General features: G+C 35.5%; 2 protein-coding genes across 2 annotated transcripts; both read left to right on the forward strand.

The window, feature by feature from the left end:
• Positions 1–395: 395 nt before the first annotated feature.
• Positions 396–19,659, forward strand: LOC111878054 (probable carboxylesterase 18). The gene is made up of 3 exons (XM_023874567.3): positions 396–1,512; positions 17,988–18,407; positions 19,369–19,659. Exons 1-3 carry the CDS (start codon positions 919–921, stop codon positions 19,420–19,422), a joined length of 1,068 nt encoding a protein of 355 aa, XP_023730335.1. The 5' UTR covers positions 396–918; the 3' UTR covers positions 19,423–19,659.
• A 2,925-nt stretch (positions 19,660–22,584) lies between these two features.
• Positions 22,585–24,684, forward strand: LOC111878073 (uncharacterized). Its single transcript, XM_023874590.3, has 6 exons — positions 22,585–22,886; positions 22,972–23,096; positions 23,212–23,308; positions 23,395–23,504; positions 24,219–24,293; positions 24,476–24,684. Exons 1-6 carry the CDS (start codon positions 22,817–22,819, stop codon positions 24,524–24,526), a joined length of 528 nt encoding a protein of 175 aa, XP_023730358.1. The 5' UTR covers positions 22,585–22,816; the 3' UTR covers positions 24,527–24,684.
• The last annotated feature ends 626 nt before the right edge of the window (positions 24,685–25,310 follow it).

Genomic DNA, 25,310 nt, shown 5'->3' on the forward strand with positions numbered 1-25,310 from the left:
TGGTATATCTAATGACCATTAAATGGTCAATATTGTATGATTTTGCTTACAAAAGTACGTGTAAACAAACCATAATGTTTTTTCAAACAAAATATCATTGCACAAACAACAAACACATTTCCATTACACCAAACACATTTTCCATTACACGAAAGACATTTCTATTTCAACAAAATGAAACAAAATACATTTACAACCACCAAAATAGCATCATAACAACAACTGATACTATATTCACAACTTCAAGCAAATAAAAACGAAAATCAAAACCCTAAGTACTTATGCATAAAAACTTGTGCATTCTAGCTTTAGCTACATGTCGAAGACCTTCTTCAAGCATGTTTCTTCTCCTCAATACCACATGAATGATTTCCATGGATCTAGGGCACATCAATGGGTTAACATATCCAATGAATGGGAACTTCGATCCAGATTTCGAGCAGGTCCAGAACCTTCGGCCTGCATTGTTGCCGGTCCACGATGTCAGAAATATTGCTCCTCGACCGAAGAAGCAAACTATCATCATTGTCCTCTTTGTGTTCTTTAAAGGCACGGTTGTTCTAACCTTTGGAGAAGAAAGTGAGAGTTGGAGAAGAAAGAGCTCTAAAAAAGAGATAACGATATGGCATATGATTTAAATTAGTGAAATGGAACCATGCTTATTAACGTTCAATTTTACCCTCACATGCTATGCACATGAGGGGCTTTAACGACAATTTAATGACGCCGTCTGATAGAGGGACCTTTTATGTAATATCGAAAAATCGTATGGACCGACTTTATCCATTTTCTTGAAGCTGTACTATATGTGTTTATTTCAAGATACCATAGGGACCATTTATGTAATTTTGTCCAAAATTTAAAAAGAACTACGTCGATCATAAAAATCAGCTATTCGTATTTCCGTCTCATCTTTCGATGGAAGCTGCCGCCAAAACTTCGGCATCATTCACCTTGTCCTGGAGACGTCGGATTCTGTTTTCGGTAGTCTCTAGAGCACTTGCAGCAGTTAGCCGGAGAGATGGCACCGTGAACCGCCGTATCCTCAAATTCATAGACTTCCGGACCCCGGCGTCGTCCAAACCCATCAACGGCGTCAAGACGTACGACATCGTCGTAGATTCCACTCGCAAGCTCTGGTTCCGAGTATTTGTCCCCACACAGCAGTCCATAGAAGATCTCCCGGTAATCATCTTCTTTCACGGCGGTGGATTCGTCTTCCTCGCCCCCGACCAGGACATTTACGACGTTTTTTGCCGCCGGTTGTCCAGAAAACTGCCTGCAATCATTGTTTCTGTCGGCTATCGTCTTGCACCGGAGCACCGGTACCCTGATCAGCATGATGATTGCTTTGATGTGCTGAAGTTTTTGGATGATGAGGAGAATTGTTCGAAGTCGTTACCAGAGAAAACGAACATTTCACGGTGCTTTGTCGCTGGAGATAGCGCTGGCGGAAACCTAGTTCATCACGTTGCTCAAAGAGCATGCGAATTCAACTTCCAACGACTTAAGGTACATCAATCCTTTGCGTAACTAGATTTCCATTTATTTAAGTTTCTCCGATTAGTTATACGTACTTTAAACTATTAAACTTTGATTAATATATTTTGCATTGGGAAATCGGATACTTATCTGTTTATCCCGATCACAATTTTTTTCAGCCACAATAATTACACACTATGCAACTTAACATTATCTTTTCCAAAATCGTTTGCCATCTATGAATTTTGGTGTCAATTTAATGCAACTATCATACAGTGATATACTCCCTCTTTCTAAAATTATCTTTTCTTTTTTTGTTTGTCCATACAAAATTGAAAAAATGTCCTATAAAAATTTTGGGGTTTCAGTCAAAACCGAGTTTTTTGAATTTACGGTCCTTTTAGAATAAATAGTTTGTATGTGAAAATAGTTTATCCGAAAATTGAAATATTATATTCTTGAGGTATTTATTTATTATTATTTTTTAATTTAATATTTATTTATTTATTTTAACAATAAAAAAAAAAGATAATAAAGAACCTCTCTCTCTTCCGAAAAACATACACCAACACCTTTACCCCCATCTTTGTGAGCCTTTTTCATTTACTCTTTATTGCATATGTTTGTGTTTATATTAAGAGTGGGTATCTTGATTTCTCCTCTCTATTGCATAATAACTTCAAATGGGTGGTGTTATCTAACTCGGGAGCTACTGGGTCTAATGTTTTCTTTCAAGTTTGGATACATTATGTGTGAAATTAGACACTTTCAGTTTAGTGAAGGTACATTTCTTTCAAGTGTTTCATCGAGCACCAGGAGTGCATTGTTCTCTTCCTTTATTTTTTGATTTATTTATTAAGGATGAGGGAGTCCTTCCCTCCCAACCCACTGAACCCACTGCTACATCAGTTTTTTACTTTCTCTTTCTTCCATCTTTCCTAACCCACACTATATGGAAACTCTATCTTTCTCAACCCACTCAACCCATTTTTCATATCATTCTTTTTTATTTTTTTTATTTTTTTGCTAATTTTTAAAAATTTCTAAAATATTAAAATAACATTTAATATTCTTTTTCATTTAATTAAATTAGAAAATACAAATTAAAATAAAACATAATGTTTTTTTGATTTTTTTTGCTAATTAAATTTTTTTTTGAAATAATATTTAAAATAACATTTAATTAAAAAATCACACTACAAATAAAAAAACACGATAATTAAAAAAAATACTCTTAAAAAAAGACAACATAATTTAAATCCTAAAATGACAATTGGAATTATCTAGTTATTATCTAGAGTTGGAATGTAGACATGTTCAATATGATCAGTAAGATCAGATCGAAGTTAGTGGTGGGTTTCAGCATTGCGCAATTCGTGTATTATTTCTTGGTCATCAACTTCGTCGGTGGGGCGGATCGGGCTGATACACATGAGATATCGCAGCACCCTCATCTTTCAATATCATATTGTGTGGTATAATCCAAGCGTACATTATATTTTTTGTTTTCTTCACCGTCATAGCTTGTGCAAGCAACTTTAATATGTCCCAACGTCCTTTAAGGACCCCAAAAGCACGTTCTACATCATTTATTGTTGATTCTTGTGCCGCCTTGAACCGTATCTTTTTGTCGGTAACTGGATATGGTATGCCTTCACAAATACAGCCTATGATGGATATATTCCATCCGTAAGATAGTAACTATACTTGTAGTGTTCACCATTCAGATAAAATGAACAATCGGGTCCTGTTCCATGATATTTCTCATCAAACAATGGTGATTGGTAGAGGACGTTTAAATCATTGTAAGACCCGGCTACACCATATAATGCATGCCAAAACCATAAATCATGTGACGTCACCGCTTCTAGTATCATTGATGGATACTGATGGTCACCCCTCATGTATTGGCTTCTCAATTCCGTTGGACAGTTCCTCCAATTCCAATGTGTGCAGTCAATGCTACCAAACATTCCAGGGAATCCATGTCTAGCTTCATGTGCTTCATACAAAAGTTGAATGCCAGTGGATGTTGGACGGCGTAAATATTTAGCCTTATACATTTGGACAACACCGTAGCAAAAGTTTTCAAGAGCTTCACAAGAAGTTCTTTCTGACATATTCAGATACTCATCTAACGAGTCTGGGTTATAACCCTTCGCTAATTGATGTATTGCTGATGTGCATTTTTGTAGCGCACTGAAACTTCTTTGATTTATTGCATCCCATGTTGTTTGAAAATAAGGAATTCGTCTCCAGGTCACCAACAAGTCGTATAAATAAACCTTTGCTCATACGAAATCTTCTACAAAATTGCGCGTGACCATAGGTTGAATCATCTACAAAATAATGTCGGATCAACAGTTGTTCAGCCTCTAAAAGATCTCTGTGGATTGTGTTTCTCCTTTGAATGTTGCTTGAACTAGCATTATTCTGAAGAAGCAGTTATGCAGTACGAGACAATACAGGTAACAAATTATTGTTGATAAGTTCATCCTCAGATGATGAACTATCATCGTTAACTTCCATTACTATTTTCTGAATATTTGGATTCATTTTAACAAAAGAGAAAGGATAGAGAGAAAATGAAACAAACATAACTATATATAGATAATGAAACAAGGATACATATAGAGAATCTTAATAAAAAATAAAAATAAAAACATAATAATAAAGAGAAAGATTCTCCAGTCATATGATGTCGACATTTTGAACTTCACGGGTTCTCCAACTCCCAACCATACTTAGTTGTAATTTGTCGTTTCCTTTCAAGCACCATGCGCAAAATACCTCCGGTCAAATGATCATGCGGCCGGAGAAAATACTCAATATCTTGGTTCTCTATCTCCCGATCCAATAATTGAGCTTTTCGTTCTTCATTAGCTTCGAGAATGCGTAATTTTTTATCCCGATATCGTTGTCTCTGTTCCGCCTCTGTTTCGGTTGCAGTCTTGATGCCGGCAATTTGTTTGACTAGATCAAACATTTCATTTTCTGTTAATGATGTCGATGTCCCTTTCTTTCCTTTTCTTTTTCTCTGGGGCGGTGAGTCTTCAACACTAAACGACTGTTGTTGTTGGGGAGAGAATCTAGGAGGATATTGTGGATCAGATGATGATGTGTAGGTGTTGGATGAAGATGTTTTGGTTCGTTTTGAAGAAGGAGGTGGGGAATCTTCACCCACTTTTGCAACAAATGCCCATTTCGTGTTGTCTTTCAACCACTCCCAAGCTTGTTGATGATGAAAACATTTCTGGTTAATAGTCCTCCGATACTTACCTAGTGAAGATTGTAAAACATCAGCCTTAGATCTCCCGCTAGCCACACTGTTCATCTTACGGTTATAGATGTCGTTGAAAGCATTACATTTCTTTTAGAGGTCTTTCCATTTTGAGTTTACTTGGTGTCGTGACCGATCCAAACCTCCCATTTGAACAGTAAAATGCGTTAGAACCCTCTCCCAAAATGCATTGAACCTTTGTTGATTTCCGCATTGTTTATCTTTAAAAACATCGACATATGCCCTAGCCAAAGCCAACTCTTTGCGTTCCACCCATTTCTTTCGCTTCTGGCGGTGTGTATAGTTGTGTTTTATCTCAGCAACGGGTTACAACTCCTAGTTGGTTTCTTCTTCGTTTATTTCGGGAGTCAGGTCGTCACCAGAACTGCCAGATTCTTCATTCTGAGCATCATGAAACTGGAAATTCTCAGGTTTAGAAGATTGGAATTGGGTTTCTGAAACCCTTTGAGAAAACTGATTCCATGGATTATAACTATGATTTTCCTCTGGAAGCCTAAATGTGTTGTAAGATTGTTGCACCGGAAAATATTGTTGTTGGTAGTTTTGGTTTTGTTGGTAGTTTTGGTATTACTGATAGTTTGGATTTTGAAAATCTTGAGAAAAAAAATGGAATATCTTGACTTGAACCGCATTGTGTGGATTTACGTTTTTGGCTAGAACCGGTTTGTTTAGATTTGCCTCGGGAATCCATTGAATGTAACTAAAGGAATCGAATGAAATATAAAATTTTCTAGAGTAAAAACACTACAAATAAATGAAATATGTATTATGTATTTATAAACTTCTAAAACAAAATAAATAAGTAAATAAATAAAAAAGAATTTGTGACTATGGTCAAATGGAAAGTGTATATAGTCAAAGTCATAGTGACGCTTCATTGAATTGAAGTAATGGTGTAGGGAATCTCTTTTGCTTCTACGAAATTGTTTTACATTCATTCACAAGAAAACAAATTAATAGTCCTCATATTTTAGCGGGTTCACCAACCCACTTTAACACAATTAAACCATGGAACCCGCTCAACCCAAATGGAAGGAATTGTTTCCCAGCGGTAGCGCCGGTACTGGCACCCGAACCCACAACGACTCCGTCTTCCCTTAGGAGTTAGCATCATTAGAAGCATACAATTCCAATCATCTGTCCAGAGACATCCAATTCGGCAAATAGATGAACATGTATAAAGATAGGAATACGAAATTAAGGAATTTGAATTAAAATAAGGGAAATTTGTAAGAGACTTGGATACATGCATGAGGAATCGTAGTTGCTCTGCTTATCCATTATCATTCCCTTCACCTGATCCCACTCCTCACATTCTTGTGCTTCCTAGTCCTCTACCAACAAGGCTAGTCCTGAGTTATCTTAGGCCCGGTGCAAACACGAAAAAAAGGCCCCCTAAAAATTAGTTTGTAACGACCGAAAAATTTCAACCAATTTAAACTTTTCAAAAACAACCCGATTTCATTAAATTATTACAAAAAGGTTTTCAATACAATTTATTTAGAGTATTCCCAGAATCACATCACAACATAAACATGAGGAGTGATACGATCACGTCTTCGCCTTGCCACGGTCTCCTGAAGAACCTGAAAAACATTAAACCACAACTGTAAGCCCAAAAGCTTAGTGAGATATCCCCAAAATACCAACCACATATACCATACACGCATAACATGCCATATCATATCCGATCACAGAACAGCCATGCACTTCGGGTCTACTGTGTGACTGGTCCGTCGCACCGGCCAACAGTCCACCTGGTCCACCCTCCAAATCTAGCCATATACATCGAGTGTGCAGTGTGATTGGTCCGCCCGCACCGAGCCTTCAATCCACCTGGTCCACTCTCCAAGTCTACAGTATGACTGGTCCGCCCGCACCGGGCCTTCAGTCGGCCTGGTCCACTCTTCGAGCCTCGGCACGTCTGGTCCGCCCTCTTGGGGCCTACAGCCTATCCGGACCGCTCGCTGGGCCTTCGGGACAACCAGTCCGCCCTGGGTATCTTGGCCTACAGCATAAAGCAGGACCCGCCTCAACCCAACTCCAGTCCAAACAACCATGTGCACATAAACATACAGTCATATAAGAATTCACAGTCAATAAGCCGATAAAACAGATCACATAACATATCATCATCCTAACCAGGATACCGACCTAACCGGTCACTAGCATATCATCACCCTACATATCAGGGAACCGACCCTAACCAGGTCTCTAACATATACCATCCTAGCTACCAGGATGCAAACATATCAAAGCAATAACATAACAACAAATACCCGTATCTCAATCCGATAAAGGGCCGACCTTGGTGCCTTAGACCCTGTCGATATAGTGAGGATAACTCACCTCGCACTGCCGAAACTATGAACTGAAGAGCAGATTCTCGAATCGCCAACTCACCGCAAATCCCAAACTAGCCATCATAACAAAATAAACATTTGGCCAAGCATACATCCACTTATCGGGCCAAGGCCAAAGTCCAAATCTTATATAAAGTCCAAAACAAAGCCCATTATTAGCTCAATTTACTAAATTGGGTCCACCTCACCAAATGGGCCTAAACTCATGATCCATAACAACCAATGGGCCCAAAAGACTCTATCCATAATGTCCAGTCACGGCCCAAAATCCAGCAACTCAATTAACAGCCCAAACCCTAAGGCCCAAAATGAAAACCCAACAGAGGGAGTACGCTGGGCGTACACGCTAAAATGCAGCTAAGGATTGGGGCCTTGACCCGCTACGCGGGGCGTAACTTCGCTACTCATAAAGTCCTTATAACCTCTTAATGGCTTAAGCTCTTAAGCCCAAACTTCAGATCCCTAGGCTAAATACGCTTAAGATTCATAAAGTCTCAAACTTTATCACTTGGGACGCCCAAAAGCTCTTAATCTAAGGTCTTAATCCATTAAGACCTATATATCTCACACATGGAACAACTACAGCCCTTGTGTGACATCCTCAAAATCACGGCCAGAAAAGACCGATTTCATTTATGCTTTTTAAAATAATTTCAGAGTAAATCATTTTGACTTAAAAGTGTTGTGGAATTTGTTCCCAAAACAAAACATGATAAAATAATATTTATCAAAGCATTTCATCAAGAGATGCATTTTCATTATATAATCAAAACTCAGGATGTCATGTTCCGATACAGACCATAAAGCATAAACGATAACATTACAAGTCATTCAACAAATATATACATATACAGACTTGTAAAAAAAACAACTTGATGATTCAACCATCTTATGCCCTCGCGCCACTACCTGTAATACAATAAAAACTGAGTGGGTCAGGCTTGGGAGTCTGGTGAGCATATAGGGTTTTCAACCTACAATAAATATTCATATTTAATTTCACCAACCAATCACTATCCCGATTACCCATTCCCATTATCCTCACTTTACGTAACTAAAACAACATCTATCTCAAGGGACCTAATCTAGGATTTTCATCGGGACGGACATTACTGCTAAGGGGTTTCCTCAACAATAGATATCCTAAAGGCAACCATGAGGGGATAGAGTACACCGGTGAACACATCGTTCACAACACCTACAGGTTATGAACCTGCTAACGTTCCACAGGACTGTCTAGAAAGAGTCTGTGGTCGTTATCCATACTCCGCTGAATAACTAGATCAACAACAACAACAACATCGAGGCCTCTCATCTGTTTATTACACACCAACTATCTACCCATGTTCTACCTAACATATTAGTAGATAAAAATATATATTTGCATACATAGGTTAAAACTTGTATATATCATTTTCATTCAATACATATTCCACATAACAGATGAGGCACTCCCACATAACACGTATTTCATAGAAAATAAATCAGATCTATGAGATAGAAGAGAGTGAATATACATTCACGCACATAACAACAAAATTATACACATAACACGTATTTCGTATAAAATACTTCATAATTATGCGTTAGAAGAAAGTAACTACACACTCACTTGATCAGAAGATGATCGGACAACACTACGGCTTGTAGAAGTAGTATTCTTTGGCAGATCTGGAAGATCTTCACAAAAATCGAACTTCTCGCGGGCAGAGCTTCGGCTCAGGAATCTTACTTCTCGGGATCTTCAGGACCTCGGGACTTGCTTCAGGGCTCGGGAATGATACCGGGGCTTCGGGGTACTTCTGGCATGCAAATCGATGCAAAACGGGAGAGAGAAGAGAGAAAAAGAGCAATTGAGTCGGCTGCCCTCGCATCCTATTTATAGGAGGCTGGAGCCTCGGAGTACGCGGGGCGTACTGGTCCGAAATCGTCATTGCTTACGTATCTGAAGAACTCGAGTGCTAGGTGCGTCATGCTTCGCGGTACGCGAGGCGTACTTCGGATCAGATCGGTGACTCCTTCGGATATACATCCGAATTAAAGATTAAATTTAAATACAAATTATTTAATAAACTTCGGAAATTCATATCTTCTTCATACGAACTCCGTTTTCGACGTTCTTTATATCCACGTGTAGGTGAGACTACGCTCTACAACTTTCGTTTAGACTCCGTCGGCTAATTTTGAATTTATTTTTATTAATTATTTTTAGTAGGCCGGGACAGAAAAACTTCGTTATAAATTCATAACTTCTTCGTTTGACGTCCGTTCTCGCCTAACTTTTCATCGTTTCGATACCAACAACGAGATCTTCAATTCTCGTTTAGATCGATTCGACTAAAAACCGCTCGATCTCAAATCGAGTATTTCGGGCTGCATACCGCTAAGTCGAAACTTCAATAAATCATAACTTTCTCATACGAAGTCAGATTTGGGTGTTCTATATATATATTTGGAAACCTCGTTTCAACTACTACAACATTATCCAAAGATAACGAGCATATCTAATACTTTAATTTTGACGCTTATTTTTATTCTTTATTAATCGAACCACATAATTAAGCAATTAAGCACAAAACACATAATACTCAAATAATATACTTCTATTATTTCAAAACGGGTTACAAAGGTTAACCTAGACTATTACATCAAAGATAATGTTTAGCCTGGAAACGCGGGCGTTACACCTTGGGACCTCATTTTTCTCACTCAAGACCTCTCCAAAGGTCTGAAAGGACAGATAATCTCGGCCAACACAAAGCATGAATCAAGATGAGAACTTTGGGACAAGAAAGATGCTAAAACTTCACAATACTTAGATCCATGCAAAATAAATGGCAAGCAAGAAGCTTTATACCTCAAATAAGCTCCAAAGGATGATATCTCTTCAGATCTACAAGCTCCAATCGTTCCTTTCCTTCTTTGACAGCTTCTCCTTTCTTCTTCTAGCTTTTCTTTTGCCACAATGAGCTTTCCAAGGCCAAACACACCCAACAATGGAGGGAATACGGGTTTCTAGGGTTTCTGAGGTTAAGGGAGAGCTTATGGAGGCTAGGGTATGCACCAACATGTTCCTTATATAGTGGATGACCCTAAATTTAGGGTTTTAGAACTCTGAGAGTACGCTGGGCGTACTCAACCTTGCACCCGCGTCACTTACCCAATTACGTTGGGCGTAATCCCAGCTTATGTTGGGCGTACTCGGCGAGTCCCCAAGTTTCATACTTGCCCCTCATTTTCCACTTTTCCCACAAGATGACCAAAATATCATTTCTCTTAAATCCCGGGCACTCACAATTAGGTACTCTTAGGAACGAGGCGCTACATTGTTTATATAAAAAGAATTATATATATATATATATATATATATATATATATATATATATATATATATATATATATATATATATATATATAAACAAAATAGGTTATGATGAATTGTCTGAGTGAAAACGAAAAACAAAATTGTTTAATAACTCAAAATATGAAATTATAAAAGTTAGGAAGGCCACATTTGTAACTTATGGAAATTGATTTATTAAATGGAATTAAGTACTAAATTTGAGGGGTTGATATGTAACTTCTATTTATTTGATAAAAGGAAAAAATTGAATAGGGAGAGGATCAAACCCACATCAAACGAGAAATGGCACGCATAGGGAGTGAGATTTTGCCGACTGAGCTAAGTGACATTTATGTTTTGTTATTGATGAAATAAATATATATACGTATATGATAAGTATATAATATTAATTTTGTTACATTCGGGCCCTATTTTTTTCGAGGTCCTGTGCGGATGCACACCCTTAGAGCCGGTCCTGTCTACTAATCCTCCCACGATCCTTCCAGAAAATGTAATTTTGCATTGTAAATCGATTGCAGCACTAGAAGGTGGTGGTGGCGGCTGGAATCACGGTGGCAGCAGCAGATGGCCATTGTAGTGGTGGTCGGAGGTTGCTCCAGTTGTCTTTCTTGCATCGTTCTTGCTTCTGCTTAGCGGGGATGAAGAGAGGGAAAAAAGACAGGGTGATGTTAGATGGTAGAAGTAAGGGCGTTTCAACAGTCACAACGGTGGTGGGTGGTGAAGTGGGTTTTGCCAATGGTGGGTGGTTGCCCGGTTATTTTGGCATCCGGCGGTTCATGACGAGAAGGAAGGGAAAGGTTGCAATGTTGATGGTAGTGGAGGTGGGTTAATATTGTTGTGGCACTCGACGAGTTCACAGCCGACCCTTCCTCTCGTCACTACACAAATTCAAAGGGGTGTTTGGCTTGGAGAGAGAGAGAGAGAAAGAGAGCGAGAGAGAGAGAGGCCCTCAATTATTTTTTTAATTGTTAAAATAAATAAATAATATTAAATTTTAAAAAATGAAAAAAAAAAATGAAAACTAAATACGCCAAGGGTATTATAGTCATTTTAATTTTTGGAGGGATTATTTTCACATACAAACCACATCAAGAGGACATAAATCCAAAAAACTCGGGGTTTGGACTAAAACCCCAAAAATTTGCATACCATAAAGACCATTTTTGCAATTTTGTCGTCCCAAAATAATAATCCACTTCTAAAAATAAATAATAATTTTACCAAAATACTCTATCATTATTACTTAACCAACTAAGCATTTAATGGAACATTAAATAGAAAGTAAGAACAAAACTGCCATTTTATTGTATATAGTTAGTGGTAATTAATGTTTTTTTAATCTGTGTGTTTTTTTGTCTGTGGACAATAATTTTGAGACAGAAGGAGTAACTCACTTAGAAAGCCTAAACGACAGTAACAACACAAAACAAATATTAAATGGTCTCTAGTGGACCACTATATTTATCAATGCTTAAAACCCAAGTTCGGATCTTGGGTCGGCTATGGATACCAAATGGGTTGATAGTAGAGATGAACCAGGACTGCGCTTAAAAAAGTATCTTTTGGTCAGGATTTAGTCAAATCAGTCCGAAACAACTTGTTAACTTGTCAATCTGAAAGTTTGATGTGTAAAGGTAGAGATGTAAAAACTTGATTTTTTTCTAAACTAGATTGGTTTTGGTCAACAAAGTCAAAACCGGATGGAGTCTAAATTGGATTTGATCCAAACCGGCCAAGCACAAATATCCGAGTATATGTCAACCAGTTAGGATCGGTTCAAAATTGGTTTGCAAAAATCTATCTTTTTGCCACTTTTTAGTTTTTTGTTTGGGTGTTTGTATTCAACAAACCAATAACCAAAACACATGGGTTTGCCATGATGTAATGTATCTTTCGAGCATTCAAAATAACTTATGGGTTCAAAACGGTATTTTTCTATTTTTAATTTTTGGAAAACGTAACGGTGAAACTATTCATGGGAAACCTCCAAAACCTCATTTTAATGGATGAAAACATCCTTTTAGTACAGTTATTTATAGGTTTGAAAACATTTTGTAATCTAATATTTCAAATCGGAATAGATCTATCTGAAACTGGTTTTAATTCAAACTAGTTTTTTATGCATCTCTATGTAGTAGGATAATGGAACGATGTCCATTAGACTCTGCTAGACTATTCTAGTTAAGCCATCTAAGTTGGTGAGATGAACCAATCCTATTCCATAAAGACAAAATTGCAAAAATGGTCTCTGTGGTATGCAAATTTTTGGGGTTTTAGTCCAAACCCCGAGTTTTTTTGGATTCATGGTCCTTTTGGAGTGGTTTGTATGTGAAAATAGTCCCTCCGAAAATTGAAATGACCATAATATCCTTAGGGTATTTATTTTTCATTTTTCTTTCATTTTATTTTTAAATTTAATATTTATTTATATATTTTAACAATTAAAAAAATAATAAAGGATCTCTCTCTCTCTCTCTCTCTGTGGTTGACTGCGAAAGAAATCACCACAGTGGTTGCAAATTTCGACGAGATCGAAAGGGACAAGAGCCCTCGTCCCCCCTTCTTCCTCTGTTGCCTAGAGCCACCTAGCGCACCATGATTGTCGAGAAAACACAACCTCGAACACCTCTTTCCTCGCATAATTGTTGGATCAGAAAAGAAAGAACAATGTATCTCCCTCGCCACCGCAGATGACCATGACCACCATAGTTTCCGCCGTTGATGAAGAGTAAACCCACAAAGGGTCGCCAATCTTGACGGACCCCGTTCTCCCTCCTCGCGATTTTTGATCCACCACCAGACAACCTCTCTTGCTGCTTCGTCCGTTCTTTTCTCTGATGAAAACGAAGGCGCCTCCCCTTTTTGATTTTTGATCCACCACCAACTAAACAAGATCATCATGATTTGGATTTAGGGAATTTCTGGAAGAGTACTTTGAACTCACAACACCATAAAAGACCTGAACCCTCTTCCCGGCTTAACTTACCCCATCCATCACATTCAACCAATCTAGAACAAATCTCACCGATCAAAACCATCATCAGGGGTTCAGATCAGAGTTAGGGTTCTTGAGATCCATAAAAGGGCTTCTTGTTTATTACCATAGCACCAATCTTCCTACGATCACAGTACTATCTCATAATCAACATCAACCTTTTCTGGATGAAGCTTTCATTCTGTTTGTAGTACCACCGGTAATCGAGATTTGGGTGTAGTACCATCGACGATTTGGGCGTGTTCCCTACTGGAAATCGGAGAAGATGAGCAGGTGAGCGAAGAAGGGGAGATGAGTGGTGGGGATGAAGGTTTGTTTGGACAGTGGTATGAGGACGAATATGATTTTGAAGATGCAACAATAAATGGTATGTTCTTGATTTTATGAGAGAAAGAGAGACAGAGAGAGAGAGAAAGAGAAAGAGAGAGAGAGAGAGAGAGAGAGATAAGTGGGCCCAGATTAATTATTTATTTTCTTTTTTATTTAAATTAAATAGAAAAAACATAAAAAAAAATATATCAGAATGGCATTATAGTCATTTCAATTTTACGAGGGACCAAATTTACATACAAACATGGCCAAAAGGACCACGAATCCAAAAAAATCGGGGTTCGGACTAAAACCCCCAAAAAATGCATACCACATGGACCATTTTTGCAATTTTGTCTTCCATAAAAGACAAAAGAAATATAATTATAAAGAAAAGGGAAAAGGGAAAGTATTTGCAGGGACCTTGGTGGCGCAGCCTAGAGACCCACATTGGCGGTTCTGGGCGGTTTGGTCTTTTTTAGTCCGGTCTTTTTGGGACTTGTCTTACGGTTTTTGTGTGCGTCTGTTTTGGTTCGATTTCGGTATTTTTGATTTTTTTTTTCGGGTTTGAATTTTTTTGTTAACAAATATGTAATTAACACTAAAATTTACTGAAAATTATTAAGTTAACGTTTAATAAAAGAAAAAAAAGGAAGAAGTTAAGTAATATGTGATTAAAAAATATGTAACTAACATGAAAATGATGTGGATAAACTTTGGCTTCCGATCTTTTTTGAGACAGGTCACGGGTTGGTCTTGGACCGGTCTCAAAATGATCCGGACTTCTTTAGGACCGGTCTCGGAACGGTACGAATTTTTTGGGACAAGTCTTGGTTTCGGAACGATCTTTTTTCAAGACAGAGACAGTCTTTTTGTTCATTTGGCATTGTTTGTCTCTCTCATTCATATACGATTGACCTCTCAATTTTTTTTAAGAAACTTTGTTTTGCTAATAATTATATGTTTACTTTATAAAATAAAATATACCAAAACACGTTTTTTATTTCTCGTTTCTAAAATGAGACCATATTAATATATTTTTAATATAATATTGGATTAGGTTTGGGTTGTTAATAAAGTTATTCTTTTTGAAATGGTTGGATTATGGGTTTGTTCGATAAAAGCTAGAAAAAAAAAAACTTTGTTTAGCAGTAGGAGCTTTTCATTTTTATTTTAAACAAAAAAATTTATAATCCAAAAGCAATTTCAAGTGGTTTTTGTGAGGGTTTTTTTTGTGTAATTTTACACATTTAAAAGTTAACGACTTGTTACTCCCAAGGATCCAGATCTCGTGACAGACCTGTATTTGTACTTACTACGGCCGTGAGTATTACTAACACCTAATCTCCTATTGAGAGAAGACTAGGTTAAATTATTCTAAGAGATTAAAAGCAACTGACTTCAAGCATAATTTTATTTCATAAACTACCCTTTAAATAGGGATAAACAAAAGATTCTAATAAGGAAACAAATATCACCCAAATCGACTCAAATACTAAATGATCATAATTACCAAATTTAAAAACTAAAACAAAATAATTTCCTAAAATAAGATACTTTCCGGAAATTAAAAATACTTATTATCCGTATGATTCATAACATTACTCCCCTCCTCCGCATTGAGCTTGTCCTCAAGCTCAATAGTCACCCATTAGCGTCATCTTCCTCATTGTCCATCATGATGCAAAAGAGTTTGACACATTTATGCCCAACCGATAATATTTCATCACAGTTGAAGCACAAGCCTTTTGCCCGCCTCTCTGCCATTTCTACAGACGTTAGTTTTTTCCAGGCTGGATTTAGTGTTTCAGTTTTGTAGTTTCCAGCTCCTCCTTTTCCTGTTGACTCTCGTTTTTGGCTTGCAGTCGAGTTTTGGTTTCCTATAGGCCCGACACCTATTGGTTGTCCTGCTTCTGCCACTCTTAGCTCAATTTGTCTGGCTAGATTCGTGGCATAGTATAGACTTATGGGTCTTGCAAATTCAACCTCATATCTTATCACGTTTATTAGCCCCGCACAAAAGTGCCAAATGCTTTGCTCCGATGTGACTCCCGTCGTCCTACCCAACAACAATTCGAAGCTTTCACAGTAGTCTTCTACTGTCCCAACTTGTCGAAGCCGAGTTAATTCCCCTAAGGGATTCAAGCTCATAGGCGGGCCAAAACGGATTTTGCATTCTTCCGAAAACTCGACCCAATTCAAACAATTTTTCATCCTTCTTAGGTTTCGACACCACCCGCTTGCCCGATCCTGTAGGGTGAAAGTTGCTTGGCGGACCCAAGCCTCTGGCGGTGTTTGTTCTTGTTCGAAGAAGTCTTCACACTTCTGTAACCATTCGAGTGGGTCCCCCTTGCCGTCATACACCGGAAACTCCATCTTGGCGAATCTAAGAACCCGATTGGCAGACACTCGATCACCACGGTAACCTCCTTCATCAAATTCATCCAACTTTTATGCACCTGTTCTTGTTCAATATGTTGATTGTGTCCCGATCCTTCGGACTTGTGGAAATCCCAACGGTGTTTGAATGATTGTGGTTTTGCATTTCGCCAAGACTCAAACCCCTTCCCTACTCCCCGTCCTGTTCCTAAGGGGTTTGATCCAAACGACCCCCTACCTCGACCTAACACCGTGCAGGAACTCGTCATCTTGCCTCCTGGTGCGCTGCCGGTGATGATGCTCTTGCCCCTTCCTCGGCCTAGCTCGCTGCTATCTTCAAATTTCCGGTTCATCTATTCTTCTTCCTCGCTTGCTTCAGACCCTTGTTTGTTGACCTTTGTTTTGGGATTGTGATAAACTCTCTTCCAGCGCCGCATGCTTGGCCTTCAAGGCTTCGACTACCCCCTTCAGTTCAAGGGTACTCTGAGTTTGCTGGATCATGAATGCTTCTAGCTTCTTCATCAATTCTTCCTGTTCAGTAAACATCATGAGTGGCTCTGATACCAAATTTGTTACGCCCGGGGATCTAGATCTCGTGACAGGACCTGTACTTGTACTTCCTACAGCCGTGAGTATTACTAACACCTAATCCCCTATTGAGAGGAGACTAGGTTAAACTATTCTAAGAGGTTAAAAGCAATTGACTTCAAGCATAATTTTATTTCATAAACAACTACCCTTTAAATAAGGATAAACAAAAGACTCTAATAAGTAAACAAAGATCACCCAAATCGACTCAAATACTAAATGATCCTAATTACCAAATTTAAAAATTGAAACAAGATAATTTCCTAAAATAAGATGTTTTCCAGAAATTAAAAATACTTATTATCCATATGATTCATAACACGACTACTTTTTCCGAACATTATTACACAAAAAAAGCTACAACTTCCGGGTAACGATTGATTTTGTGAAACACGTTCAAGTTTGAAAGTTGAATAGATAAATTAGTTTGCGTTGGATTGTAGATGAAGATATTCTTAGTGAATCAAGATTAGTTTGTGTTGGATTGGTCTTTAATAAGAGATTAGTTTGTGTTGGATTATGAATGAAGATGGTCTTAGTGACCTAAACCAAACCAACATTTTATTAAAAAAATATTATCCTTTTTTTTTCCACATTACAACCCAACCATTTACAATTTTGGTTACTTTATTAGTAACCAATCCAACCAAGTATTTTATTAAAAATGTTCATATTTTAATCGATTTTTATTATGAAATTGATAATGTATATAACATTGTTATCTTATTTCAGTATAAATCAAATGTTATAATTTTTTATTTTTAATTATAAAAGAATATAAGTATATTGGTGGACTATTTATAAAAAATAAATTATTAAATTAAGATATATTTTATTTTTTTCAAAAGTATAAAATTAAACATAATAAAATACTATACAATGTTCGTTAGAAAAAAAAAATACATAAACAAGTCACTACTGGGAGAACCGAGAACTTTGATGGTGGAAGCCTTAGGTGACTTTGTCAATGATTTTTTTCGTTTTCATCTCCATTGATTATTAAATCCTTTTATTTTTATTTTATTTTTTTGTGACATTGTGAAGCTTGAAAAAGGAAATGTTTTGAACGCACAGAAGATGTTCGCTGAAATGCTTATTCATGATATCACTCCATTAACATTTTAGTTTCCTCATCACTTATAGTCGATATGAATATAAAAGTAGTTTTTCTTAGCGATTATAAGTTCTAAAATTAAACATTCAAAGGTAAATGGCGTGTTAGCGATTCAACCTTTTTTTGGAGGAGAAGAGCGAACGAATTCTGAAAAAAAATTCGACGGAAAAGCTCCCCTCGCATCATTAAAGCAAACAGACTGGTACTGGAATGTGATCATGCCGCCATGTGAAAGTTACAATCGTGACCATCCGGTCATCAATGTTAGCGGCCCAATGGCGGTGGACATATCAAAACTAGATTTTCCGGCGACAATGGTGGTGGTTGCTGGCTTTGATTTTCTATATGATTGGCAGAAAAGGTATTGCGAGTGGCTGAAGAAGTCAGGGGTAGAAGTGTACTTGGTTGAGTACACAAATATGTTCCATGCTTTTTATGTGTTTCCGGAGCTGCCTGAATCTGAACAACTTATGTGGGATGTGAAGGAGTTCATTCAGAATGTCTTAATGAAGGTATGACTTAATACACTTTAGAACCTATTTTACAAAATAGCTTTTTTTTTTTTTTTTTTTTTTTTTTTTTTGTCTTTGCCACAAATATCCACCAATTTGGCAATTGACCTCTATTCATTGTTTTTATTTCTTTTACTTATTTTTATGCCAATTTATATTTTTGAAAATTACTATCAACCTAACCTTCAATTTTTGCACCACAAAGATATGTTTTCTTGTTTTTGAAAATCTTTACAACAAAAGACTTCAATTTTTTTGTCATCGCAATGATATGAACAAATTTATGAAGAACAATTTAGCAGTATAAGAAGAAAATTTTGTGACATATATTTTTAGTTTCTTTATATATTTTTGGTGTAAATTTCATAATGGACTTTATATATTGTATTTTTTCTAGATTTAACTTCAACTTTATTTTTTTTCTTGCAAAACACATTGCATTTACAAGTTTTTTCTGGATTTAACATCAATTTTTTTTATTTTTTTGTCCGAAAGAACCCTTATTTTAATTTTTTACGGAAAGCCCTTAACTTTTATATTTTATACAACAACACCCTCACATTTACAAGTTTTTTTTCGAAAAAAAAATGCTAAAGGGGTTGAATCGAAAAAATAAAATAAAAAAATGCAAGGTCTTTTTCAGGAAAAAATTAAAGTCGGGTTTTAATCCGAAAAAAAAAACATAATATATAAGGTCTTTTATGAGATTAACCTTATATTTTTTTTGGTGTGAATCATATCAAAACCAAATTTTGCACCAAATAGTGGTTTCTCCATGGGCCACTTGTGAAATTGGTGGTTATTTGTGGAAAAGAAACAAAAAAGTGGTTATTTTGTAAAATACCCTCTCTAAGGCTCCAAAATTTTTTACTTTGTCTTTATACTGTATCCAGACAAAATAAAATTTTATTGGGCACTATTAATTTATATGAAACGTGAAATGAAAATCTTATTGAAACAGGTGAATTTGAAAAAAAACGGAATGGAGAAAATGGTTGCAGAAAATGGTGAATAACACACTTTTGTTGCTTGTGCATTATCCATTTCACAGACCAAAGGAGGCACACTTCATGGTGTGTGGTGCGAAAGTGCCTAGCATAATAGGTTGTATGCGCAACAAGTTTTCTAAAATTATATGCAATTTATCTTAAGATTGTTAATTTTTAGATCTCATTATGTGTAATTTGGGTAACAATTCCATCTTATCCATGGCACCATAAGTGAACTGGGAAGAAAATCAAATGTTGAGTCATTGATTGTAAACCAAAAGTTCATGTTTAGAACCATAACAACTATCAATCTTCAATCTTTAAACAAGTTGGTGGAATGCAATTTTATGAAGAGAAAAGTGCTAACCATTCTGATTCCTTTAGATTTCACAATAATCACAAAAAACAATTACTTGTGGAAAGGTTTGCCTAATGAAATTTAATTTGTCAAAGTTATGTAGTGTGATGGATCGATAACAAATTTACACTTATCCACAATATGAAAAAGGGATGAATTTAAGAAAAAAAAGTGTTTCATGCTATAAGGGCGTTCACAGTGTATTAAACTTGCTAGAGTTGAATGAATTTTAACATCACCATTCTAGTATCCATTCAATTTTATCATATTTGCTCTATAATGCATTGAGCTCTATAAAATTCAATGAAACATATTCTCTCTAATAAATAAAGGTTTTTTTTTGTCGCTTGTCATATTATCATTCAATTTGCCAAATGTCATTTTATGGTTATTTTGAATTAATTTTTTCCTCCATGTTATTTTATAAGTTTTTCTATTTTATTAAATTCCACATAGTAATTTAATGTAATAATTGTAATAAATGTAGTAATAAATGAATATTAATTTCACTAGGGATGAGCATTAGAACCGCCGGAACCGGAACCGGACCCGAACCGAACCGGAACCGGAACCGGAATTGGTAATAGGTCCGGTTACCGGTTCTCCATTTTTATGAAAACCGGTCCCGGTTCTAAGAACCGGAACCGGTTTGACATTTTTTTTCATTTTTTAAAATGCACATAACTCGCTCATATGAAGTCGAAATTATTTGATTTTTTTTCCAACATGTAATTCGAAGTTTGTAATTCATTTTTTACGGTACAAACATATGTTTTGGTTAGATATTGAATCAGACACATGCCCCGAAAGAAAGCATATCGATGTTGCGTTTTTTTATTTCAACATTATTTTTTTATTTTTTTGAATATGTCCCATTTTTTAAATGTGTATAACTCATTCATATGACGTCGGAATTACTTAATTTTTTTTCCAGCATGTAATTTGATGTTTGTAGTTCATTTTAGACTATAAAAACACATATTTTGGTTAGATATTGAATAAGTTATAGACCCCGGAAGACAACATATCAATGCTGCGTTTTTTCTGTTTCAGCATTTTTTTATTTTTTTGGAATCTGTCCCCGCTTTTAAAATGCACAAAACTCACTCATATGAAGTCGGAATTACTTGATTCTTTTTTCATCATGTAATTTAGTGTTTGTACTTCAATTTAGAATGTAAAAAGTCATAATTTGGTTAAATATTGAATCATTTACAAGTTCCAGAAGATAGCATATAACCTATAGTATTTCAACCGGTTCTATTTTGAAAAATAACCGAAAAACCGGGACCGGAACCGGAACCGGCGGTCCAGTTCCCGGTTCTTATAATATACGAAAACCGGTTCCGGTTCCGTCCCTAAATTTCACTAATAAACTTAACTTTTAATTTCAAAATTCTCAAAATTAAAACTAATTATTTCTTTTCTTTATTTAAATTATTTGTTTAAATTTAAAAGATAAAAAACATTTCCCTTATAATAAATCATTATTTTTCTTTTTTTCTTATAAATTCAAAATTCTCACATATTTTGCCCTTTGTATTTAACTTTTTTTTTTTTTTTTTTTTTTTTTAAATTAACTCATGTAATACATGAGTCTCACAACTAGTATTTAATAATTAAAACGTTTTTTTTCCCCATTGAAGAGTTCAGTGAGTATTGAGCTTCATATCTATTGAATGTGAGTATGTAATTTCACAATAATAATCTATTAAATACCAATTAGACATATCACCTCATTTAACTCTCAATATATCATGGGTGGTTTAAGTAGGATGATCATTTGGACGATTTGGATGTAAAATGAGTTTGATTTTCAAAAAGATTAACGCAAACACAACAAAACTAAGGGTATGTTTGGGTTAGTTTTTTTAGCATAAAAGTGATTTTTAAGAAAAGTGTTTATTAGCTTATAGCTTTTAGGAAAATTTGGTTTTAAAAAGTATTTGGATAAGAAAAACAACTTTTTAAGAGTAAAATGGTTAAAAAGCTAAAAAGCTAGGATTTTCCAGCTTTTTGAAAATTTTACTTTTTCCTATCCAAAAAGCTATTTTAAAAAGTGTTTTTCAACTACACAAACACTTTTTTAGCTTATTAGCTTTTTGAAAAGCTAAAAAGCTAATGGGCGTGTTTGGCAAAAGTAGTTGTTAGCTGGAAGTGGATAGCGGATAGCTGGTAGCTGGTAGTTGGTAGTGTGTAGCTGGTAGCTGGTAGCGGAAAGTTGTAGCTTTTATTTGTTATATGAATGTTTGGCAAAAGTAGCTGGAAACTTTTGAAATATATAAAATTACATAAAAAGACAATTGATTAAAAATAAATAAATATGTAAATATATTTTTAAAGGTAATTATGGAAATTGATTTCAAAAGCTCAGAAGCGTTTTGTTAAACGCTACATGAACTAGCTTTTAGAATCGGAGCGTTTTGTTAAAACAAAAAGTTAAATGTTCGTACTGTCAAATGAAACTTTTTGTTTAAACTAGAGCGTTTTATCAAAAGTTAAAAGCTAGAAGCTCCCAAACGCTTCCAAAAGCTCCATACCAAACACGTCCAATAAGCTATTTTAAAAAGTTTTGCCAAACACCCACTAAGTCTAAAGGGAGTGGTGCTGAGCTCAGTGAATTTCACTGAGTTACACCTATGCCAAACAACCCTCATCCTCTTTGCCGACGGTGCCGAGCTCCACACGGTATCCTGACATACCAAGCAGTGTTCTCCTTCTTGTCGGGCTCCACATACAAACATCTCTCTATTTATACTTTAGAACCGTATAATCTTTCCACATTCTAAAAAAAAATAGTAGAAAAATTAGAAAAAGGAGGAACATATATCTATGTTCGTGCATCCAAACAAAAGGTAAAAAGCAATTGGTCAAACTCAAAGGTCAAAACTTTCGCAAATCCACTTTCAAGATCACAGGCTACCTGTTTCTTGATTATTGTTGTGCTGGTCACCAAATCTCTCCCTTCTCTTTCCCCAAATCTCACGCATTTCAATACCCACAATAAATAACCTAGGGTTCTACCCTATTCTCAAATTCAGTACAAAAATCTCTTCGAAGTCATGGGGAACACATCGTCAATGCTCACTCAATACGACATCGAAGAAGTCCAAGAACATTGCAACAACACATGTAAGCGATCACGGAGTTGAGAATCTGGAACTACGTTCTTCTGATATCGTCTAAATTGGATTATTTTTTGTTTAATTGATTGTAGTTTCGCAACAAGAGATAGTTTCCTTGTACCAAAGGTTCTGTCAGTTGGATCGTAACAGTGGTGGGTTCATCTCAGCTGACGAATTCCTTTCGGTGCCGGAATTCGCCGTCAATCCCCTCTCTCAGGTTTTTCTTACTATGCAATTGTTAGTTCCATGCTACATTTTTTTCATAGTTGTCATGTATCTCATCATCGTTTAAGTCAATCAATGACTCTTAACTCATATTCTTCTTCTCTCAGCGACTATTCAGGATGATTGATGGATTGAATTTCAAGGAATTTGTGTTATTTTTATCTGCATTTAGTTCTCGTGCGACCTTACAACATAAAGTAGAATGTAATTGTCTCCCCTTTTATCAATTAACAAATGTATAATCATTCTCTTTTACTCTTTGAAAATGGATTTTGCTCTCTTTTTTGCAGTCATATTCAAGGTTTATGATTCTGATGGCAATGGGAAGGTTGCATTCTCTGATTTGTTAGATGTTTTACGAGACTTGACAGGACAATTCATTTCTGAACAACAAAGAGAGGTAAGTTTCATAACGTTAAAATGCATAAACATTTTAGATCATATCATAATCATTCTTATTATTAATAAGAATGCCATATAGAGAAAAGGGTAAATTGAGGAAAAGAGCACAACCTTGTTTTCTTGTTCTTGTTCTTTCCTTTTAGCAAAATCTGTAACATATCTCTGACTACTTAGTTTAACAGAAAATTCCAAAACTGTCAATTCAATCTTTGTTTTTGTTCCTTGATGCCTTTGTAAATCTTCATTAGGATTCAAATCAATGACTGAAAGTGGTTTAGAGCTAGAGGTAGATAAAGACTATAAAAAGGCAAAAATCAATATACTTTAAAGGTCGAATTATATTTCTAAACTTAATTAAATGTTTGATAAGATCATTAAATAACAACATACTTTCTGATTTGTCTCTCTTAACGAATATTCATCTGATCAATATTTTGCTTTTCTATAACAGGATTTAACCATTTACAAAGTAACAAAATACAACAATAATCTCTATAAATTTGATACATTTGCAAATGGTTTACTATTGTTGTATACATATTTCTATACTATTAGTTTGTATTTTTGGTACTTATAAAAGAATCTGTTGAAGGGTATATGGAACTTGCTACATTTTTCTTTTTCAACAGAAGCTTTTTTCCTTTTACATGATTTTAATTTGTTTCTTAAACTAAACTGATATATAATCGTTATATGAATTCTGTTTCTACAGATTGTCCTGACACATGTTCTTGAGGAAGCAGGGTATAAAAAAGATTCTTTATTAGTTCAATCCGACTTCATGAAGGTAATTATGAATTTCTATTTTCTATCTTCTCTTATCTAATGAAAAATTACAACTTTTTACTCCCTCAAATTCCTCAATCACATATTGCATTTAGTGATCATAATCTTTATGTTTTCCATATGCATTTAATGGATTGTTTGTTTGATACTTGATAATAAAGATTTTATAATTGGTAATTGCAGATTCTTGGAAACTCGGGGTTGAAGATGGAAGTTGAGGTTCCTGTTGACTAGTTTCAGATTTAGTTTTTACAAAAATCAGGTGTTTAGATGCTTGTATCATGTAGTGTAAACAACTAATGTTTTTTACTTTTTAGTTATACCTGTTGTTTGAATCTGAATTTGATCTTGTTTATGTCTTCCAAGAGTGTTAGAATTTGTATTTTGCATCACTTTAGTATCTCTTGAGTTACCTTAAACTTGCAAGTATTGTGTTTTTGACATTTCCAATTTAGGGATATATTGTTTTAATAAGTGTTTAGTGCACTTGAGAAAAAAAAAATACACATGACCTTTTTCACGTTGTAATCTGATCATAATTGGCCCATTAGGAGTTTCCTCTTTAGACAAAAAAAGTAGTTTAAGTAAGAGTATACGTATTATCTTGCCTTTGCAATTTTTTGTTGATTATATATTTGATTGAAAATATGACACTTTATTTAATACATGGTGATTGCAATTCCGTATGCCTTTTGGAACATGCAAGAAGGTAGGGATGTATTGTTGCAATTTGTAACTATAGAAAATAATTGAAAAGTTGATAACTTTTGCTTAAGTGATTTCATGCTAAAGTTGACTATTCTATCATTAAGGCATCATGGAAAAACATATGAAATGGAAGGCTTGTATCTCTTGCAAATTTTAGAATGAAAGTATCATATACGCTTTGAGTAAAAATCTATAACCAACTTAACGGAATTCTGGTATACGTGTTTTGTGAAAGTTGTGATTGCATCTTTACAATAATGGAAGTTGAGATGTCGTTTAAACAAACGTTTTCTTTTCTGTTTATCATATT

Source organism: Lactuca sativa, chromosome 8 (assembly GCF_002870075.4).
Source record: "Lactuca sativa cultivar Salinas chromosome 8, Lsat_Salinas_v11, whole genome shotgun sequence".
Lineage (NCBI taxonomy): Eukaryota > Viridiplantae > Streptophyta > Magnoliopsida > Asterales > Asteraceae > Lactuca > Lactuca sativa.